The sequence below is a fragment of the Tenrec ecaudatus genome, chromosome 4 (genome assembly GCF_050624435.1).
Source record: "Tenrec ecaudatus isolate mTenEca1 chromosome 4, mTenEca1.hap1, whole genome shotgun sequence".
NCBI classification, from domain to species: Eukaryota; Metazoa; Chordata; class Mammalia; order Afrosoricida; family Tenrecidae; genus Tenrec; species Tenrec ecaudatus.
In genome coordinates, this window is record NC_134533.1 from 201,837,067 (window position 1) to 201,844,553 (window position 7,487).

At 50.0% G+C, this 7,487-nt stretch overlaps 1 protein-coding gene across 1 annotated transcript in view; it reads right to left on the reverse strand.

Moving 5' to 3' along the window:
• PRKAR2A (protein kinase cAMP-dependent type II regulatory subunit alpha) overlaps positions 1-3,116 on the reverse strand; it is a 99,883-nt gene extending 96,767 nt beyond the window's left edge. The window contains exon 1 of the mRNA XM_075547314.1: positions 2,650-3,116. Within this exon, the coding sequence (XP_075403429.1) occupies positions 2,650-2,899 (250 nt within the window). The 5' untranslated portion in view covers positions 2,900-3,116. The remainder of the gene's footprint in view (positions 1-2,649) is intronic.
• Positions 3,117-7,487: the final 4,371 nt, after the last annotated feature.

Genomic DNA, 7,487 nt, shown 5'->3' on the forward strand with positions numbered 1-7,487 from the left:
TCTATCAAGCCAAGGCTAACTCATATGGACCCAGTAGAATAGAGTGAAATTGGCCTGTGGGTTTCTGGGACTGTAACTCTTTACTGGAGTAGAACACCTCATCTTTTGCCCATGGAACAGCTGGTAGTTGTGAACTGAGTAACCACTTTGCCACAGGGCTCCTTCGTGTGTATCCCTCTAATAATGCCAAATATATGTTAATCTATTGTTTGTAAATACTAGTCCACCTTGTATTATTTCACAGAGCCCTGGTGGCATAGCAGTTAAGCATTAGACTTACCTGCAAGGACAGTAGTTTGAAACCACTGCCACGCCTCAGAACCAAGAGCTAAAGGGTCAGTTCTACTCTGTCCTATAGGGTTGCGATGAGTCTGCATCAATTCCATAGCAGTGAGTGTGTTTTGTTTGTTTTGTATTATTTCTGTTACTATACAATGTAATCCTTTAGGAGGCAAAGTTAAAGTTTATACAGCAAGAATACACAAAATAGTTAACAAAGATTTTAAAAGTCAACTCAAATTATTTTCAACTCAAATTTTTAAGAGTTCAGATTTCTATTAAACATGTTACAAAAGGGGCTCACAGTAAAAAAGATCAAAGTCCATGTTAAGTCAACTCAATTTTGAAAAAGGTATCAAAGATGATAAAGAATAAAGACAATTTTTAAATGTGAAACCGTTTTTACTCGTGAAGGGGGTGGTATAAAAAATATTCCTCTAATGTTTTGTGTAAATAGAAATTGTGGCAAAACCAGTTATAGCTTTGTGATTTATAGAGAATGACAGTAAAAAAGTCCTGCAGTCACTCCTGAAACAAAGCTCTTTAAAAATAAAACACACATTTATCCCTGGGATATTGCTGTCACCGTGCCCATTTTAAAGATAAGCAAACCTGAAATGAAACACATTTGTCAGTCTGTCCAAGACCATGAAGCAAATCTGTGGGAGAGATCTGGAAAACAACGAATTCTGTAGCCAAGGTTTATGATGAAAAACCCTATTTAATGTGCAATAAAGTCAAGGAAATGCAAAAGAGCAATTTCCATCCTTTTACCACAAATAAACTTGGAGACCTTGTCCTGAGGCTTAACCTCCTACAGCAATGAACTTCTCAGCAGTGGCTGTGTGGGGCCAGGACTAACCCACTCAGAACTTCTCAGTTTTAAGTGTCTACCTTGGTCTCTCAAATCACTGGTATGCTAAGTTCTAGCTGTTCCAAAAGAGGCTAATCTTATTTTTTTAAATGCATTTTTCCTTTTATAACCTTGTAAGAACAATCTGGAGAAAGCATTATTGAATATTTCAAGGGTGTAGTGCTGTATTATAAATGCTATTCGTAAATATTTTTCATTCGGCTCTTTTCACCAGTTGACACCAGGGTACATGGTGTCACTTCACTGTGTTTTACCCTGTTCCAGCACTGTCCTGACTTGTCCCCATGGATGACCAGAGAGTAAGAACAACCTAGTCTGGCCAGGATCAGTACACCACCCAGGGTGGGGAGGAAAGAGTCCCCTCACAGTCCCCTTTGGTGTGGAAGTATGGAGCAACGCTGCACTTCTGTTAACAGAAAGATCTTTTAAACCCTAATTCATGAAGCTTATATTAGTGAAATCAGAATGGCATTCCCTCCTCTCATCAGGGCTGCTGGTGTGTTAGAAGATCGGGCTGTGATCTCCTCTGAGGGACCTGGCAGAGGGAGCAGGGGTTCTGAAAACAGACTAATCTTATTGTCAGTTTGATAAAGCCTATATTGAAGCAACGAGGTAAAATTTAATTGTTTGACTTTCGTGCTTGAATCAGATGTAGAAAAGGGAATTTTTCTTCTTGCTTGCAACCCACACGAATCACGATTTTGGGTATTACTATTTAAAAAAATTAGTTATATGACAGCAGGTAATACAGTAATTTTTAAGTGCAAGAAAAATCAGATTGTTACAGTTCAAGCCTATAATTTGATTTATTTTAACCAATTTTTAAAAATACCAAAAAAAATTTAAACCAAACTCCTAGGGTCTACATTTTTAAAAAATGCGTCTGCAAGTATGCGGTGGTGACATAACCCGCTTGGCACTTACCCAAAGGAGAAAACGAAATTTTCTATTTCGACATGGGAGAAAAAGAAAACGATGAAATATTGGTGCCAAATAGTGACAACTGTTGAATCTGGGGGATGGGTATAAGAGGTTCATTCACCTTTTCGCTCTGTCTCTAGGCTTCAAGTAGTTCATTGAAACTTTAAAAAAGAAACAAAAGGCTAGGCAGTAGAACATTAAACGTCGATCGCTAGCTGTTAATGCTCTTGGCCTTCAGAACAGAGTGGGAAGGGGGCTCGCGAAAAGGCGGCCCCGCGGGGCTCCGCGCCGACCCCGGCAGAAGCCGCGCACGGTTCCCCGCGGCTGCACCGCACAGATCACTCGGTGCCACCGCTCCACGGCTCTCAGGGCCGCGGGGCTCCATCTGCAGGAGGCGCACGCGGGGTTCACGCCCGCGGCTCCGGGAAGCCCGAGAAACTCTGGCCCCGACCCTTCGGGTCCGGGCCCAAGCGGTCGGCTCCGCGTCCAGCGGACGCCGGGCCCCTGCGGTCCTCGGCCGCCCGCGACCCCCCGGCACGGCCCCCGGCTCAACCCCGGCCCCGGCCGCCGCCTACCTTCCAAGTCCGATTCTTCTTCCGATTCGTCTTCCGAGCCGGCGACGGGCTCGGGGCTGGACTCCGGCCCGTAAGAAACGCGCGCAGGGGCGGCGGAGAGCGGGCTAGTGGTCAGGTGGCGGGCCTCACGCAGGCGGGTGAAGTAGTCTACGGCGAAGTCGATGAGGTCGGGCGGCTGCTGCCGCAGCACCTCCACCGTATAGCCCTGCAGCAGCTCCGTGAGCCCGGGCGGGATCTGAATGTGGCTCATGCCGGCGGTGGACGCGGGGACGGAACGAACCTGGGCCGCCGGCGGCCACTGCCTCCCGCGCTCCCGGACGCCGGCCTCTCACCCGGCGGCCGCACGGTCTCCTCACGCGCGGCCTCGGTCCGGCCCTCCTCGCGCCGCGCCGCGCTTCCGCCGGGTGTGCGCTTCCGGGCCGCGCGAGCCTGCGTTATGTCCGCCGGCCTGGAGCCGCCGCCGCCGCCGCCGCCGTGGAGATCGAGGGGCGGGCGGGGCAGGCGCCCGGGTTGTGACGTACACGGCCACGAGCGTGCGCGCCCCCGCCGAGCGCTGGCCCGAAGTGCGCGTGCGCCGCGGGACCACTAACCGCGCTGGCAACCAAGGGTCAAGGTGTGGCAAGGTGAGGCAGCTGTCTATTGAGTGTCCACCGAGGAAAGAATGAATGGTCTACGCGTGAGACGGGGTGCTGGTTAAAGCCGCTCACCAGGTCGAGGACCTTCCATTTATTCTTTCAACACAAGCTAAGCATCTCTTCCTATTGGCTTACTGGGTAGCAGGCGACCATCGCTCTAGTGGTCCCCACTATGATAGAGTGCGAGAGTCCTTGTTATGGGGTAACATTCAAGCCTGAGCAGGAAAGCCATCTGAGCACAGAGCACATCAAGAGCGAAGGTCTGGTCAAGTGAGGGTCACCTCAACCACGGGGCGAAATGGCAGAATGATCATAGGACTCTGGGGAGGCTAGCAGGAAGCGGGTGAGATGTCAGAAGGGGAAGGCCCTGTAGGTAGGAAGGGCAATTTAGCACTGTTAGGAGCCACTCTGCCAAACGGGACCGAAAAGAAAATAAGGTTCACAGCAATAGCAAGCTCCCAGGAAGTCTGCAGGTCTAAGTCTGCACATCCCTCCAGCCGGCACCCCAATCCCAGGCCTTGGGCTGTCACTGTTGGAGATGGGAAGACTCCTGGCACTGTTATCCTTTGCTCCTGTGGAGGGAACATCTGAGGGGGGAGGGGTGTTCAAAGCTTTTATGGAAATTCTTTCATCTCTTAATTCCATTTTCCACAAACTTTTGGAAGTCCCCCTCATAAGTCTGTTGGAAAGGCCTAACTACTTCCCAATTTGCCTCTTCTTACACCAGACTGGAAGTGGAAGACAACAGAAAACATGAAAATCTTCCTGGAATCCATGCTATAGCCTAGAGTCTGACCAAAGGCTCAGTGGGCCTAGGGGAGAGAGCTTCTCTTGCAGGTCCCAGCCAGGAAGTGACTAACTAGAAGCTTGGGAACCTGAAGGACACGGGGGATGGTTAAGCACCACCTTAATTATTCAGTACTAATTAAGATTTTCACTACCACCTCCCTTACTAGCTTGGCACACATCCAGGAGATAAGTGCTGCTGAGGACTGAGCCTCCGGCAGCAGGCGCACCCAGTCCCCGCTGGTGCAGAGGCCAGGCCAGGCCAGGCTCTAGGCCAGGCAGCCCTATGGTTCCAAACCGCAGTCTCTCCTTGGACAAGCTCTCTGCCCCACTGGGAGGAGTCCTGGGTCATTAACTTTATAGGGAAAGGACATTGTTTGACTTACTCTGTTGGGTTCTTACTACACACTCCTGGGAAGGTTTACTGACTGAATTGATGATACATTGCCACTCAGCAAGCAAAGACATTGAAAGGCCTTTCCTAACATGGCAGTCTTAGACTCTTTATTGTTTGTTTCAAAGCTGTGATCTGCTTTCAGAATGTGAAGACCTCACTAAGGGTAGGCAGTGAGCAATTGGAGGCGCAGGGCCCCTCAACTCTTCCCTCCTTTTGGGAAGACTCCCCTTCCCAAGTTTTCCAGCCCTTGATAATTGTTACTTGTTGTTAGGTGCTGTCCAGGGTTTCTGACCCATAGAGACCCATGTACAATAGAATGAAACACCGCCCAGTCCTGTGTCATCCTCACAATTGTTTCTATGTTTGAGCCAGTTTTACAGCCTCCGTGCCGATGCATCTTGTTGCAGGTTTTTCTCTTTTGGCTGACCCTCTAACAAGCATGATGTCCTGGTCCAGGGATTAGTTTGTCCTAATAACATGTCCAAAGTGCAAGACATGGAGCCTTGCCATCCTTACTTCTAAGGAGCATTCTGGCTGTACCTCTTCCACAGCTGATGCTCATTCTTTCTGTGGTCCATGGTACTTTCAATATTCTTTGCATAACTCAAAGGCACTGATTCTTCTTCAGTCTTCCTTATTCAATGTTCAACTTTCACATGCATGAGGCCATTGAAAAGACCACGGCTTGGCTCAGGGATACCCAGAATGCCCGCATGTGGCTCCCATTGCGCTACGACACCTGCCCCTTGGTCAGCAACCCCAAGGCCAACCTTCTGGACAAATTTTCAGATTTTACAGGCTTTAAGGGGCATGGGGGTCTGTACTGGTAGGGCTCCCCAAATGCAAAACAGGGGAGGCAGTAGCTACTCCCACACTGACGGTCAAACTGGGTTCCACCAGGTCCTCCCAGTCACTTCAAGCAGCCCCCATTGGTATCTGCCAGAAGCAGGCCCATCATCTTCGGTCTCAGACGGCCCACAGCTGACCCATCCATCATCAATCTGCAGAGGGAGTGAGAGCCAGGAGAGCAAGTGGGGGACCCCATGATTGTTGAAGTAGAGCTAGCTTCCAGGCCCAACCCTGCTCCCCTCCCCCGGGGTTCCTAGAGCAAAGGTTCACCTCTGCTTCTGCTAAGCAGTGTGTCAGTACCAAGTGGATCCCAAGGGCCTTCACGCATGCCCAGTTGAACTGAACAGGGAAGAAAGCCCTGGAACAGGAGCAAACACCCGATGCCTGAGCCCTGGATCCCTTGACCCTGACTCTCATAGAACTGCCTGCAATCAAGCTTGTCCAACTGCATCACTGTGGGTTACCATGGCAACCCCCCAAGCAGCCAGTGGCTGGGAAATGTATGTCAACAACACCTAACGGTGAATGGAAAACACCAGGATCTGAAATTCTCAGAAGCAAGAAAAACTGAGGTCATGGGGGAGAAGCAGCACCTACGGAGCCCTGAGAGGAACTCTACCCACTAACTCAGTCCTACTCACTACCAGCGGGCATCAACTCGTACAAACTGCCATATGGCCAGCCGCAGGCAGAAATGGGCCAAAAAAACCTGACTGCCTTCTGTGAGTTTCTGAGACTGTAACTCTTTAGGGGAGTAGAAAGCCCTTTTTCCTGAGGAGTGGCTGGTGGTTTCGAACTGCTGCCCTTGCAGTTAGCTGCTCAACTCATAACCACTACATCATGATGGAAACACAAGGTCAATTCTGAGGCTTACAACCATGGAAGCAGAGTAACCCAAGTAGGGTCATGGTCATGTTTAGCCTGACAGCAGTGAATCTCCGTGAAAAGGAACACAGGTAGGATACTGACTGTTGTTTCCAAAGCAACAGAGAATTACACATACTCTTCATAGGGCCATTATTTAAAAGGCTTCCTCCATCTCTAGGGAGAAGGTCAAAAATCTGGACTCTTCTGAAGGCTGCTCTGAGCCCAGGCTCCCCAGCTTCTATACACCCTGTGGCTTCTCCAATACCTCCTCTCTGCTGGAGGGACTCAGCCCCAGCAGACACACCCCCCTCTTCCCTACCTAAAGGAACCCCACCTTTTAGTCACTCCAACTCCCCACACGTGTCTCCTGGGCCATCTGACCACTTGATGCCAACCCTTGGCTGGTCCATTCCTCCCAGAATCCTTACTACCCACCACCACCAGTTTTTGCTTCGTCTTGGAAGTATTGATGAGCTTTCAGTAAGCTGGAAGGATTGAGAAAGGAAGTTGTTTCTTCTGCCCTCACCCATTTGGTCCTTTAGCTTCCAAGGCGCCTCCCCAATGAGGTCACTTGCCTTTGGGCTGATCTACTTGAATAGGGAGCAGGTACTTTCCATGGCACCCATTTCTGCACCCATAAGCCCACTTCCCAAAGTACTACTGCATCTCAAGAAAGTGCCAAAGTCTGTAACAGACCCAAGATCTGCCTCTGGGACACCTTAGGTTTACATCCTGACGAGACAGAGAGAGAGATACAAGGGGGCCCCAGGGCCTTGCCAGTGCTTGTTGAGACAGTGTGTCACCACACCCAAAGCCTCACTCCCAGGGCAAGGGCTTGGGCCCTGTAGTACAGACAGCCCTAACAGCTGATGGTCTCCCAAGTCCAAACGCTCTTACCAACTTGCCGATGTCCACCAATCAGTTACCTGTCTGAGCTTTGGCCTCCACGGCTGTTAAAAGAGGACAGCAGTCCTCATCTGTGAATGGCTGGGTTCTTCTGGGATAAGCAGATGAGAAAACGAATCATGGGGGTGTTGTAGAAATGCTCTCTGGGCAGGGTTCTCACCTGAAAAACTGGAGGAAATGAATCGCGGAGTGGAAACGGGATGATGTTAGAGCAAAAATGGTTCTATTGTGCTTCTGCACTGTCGTTGCAACCAACCACCCACCCTCTGTCCCTCACCTCTGCCCCAGTTTTACCCTTCTGTCTGCGCGAGGGTGTTAGCTCTGCATGGTTGTTCTGGCTCCAAATTAAGGCTTACAGTCAAAGAAGTTGCTGGGGAGGGTCCTGATCATTCCTACCC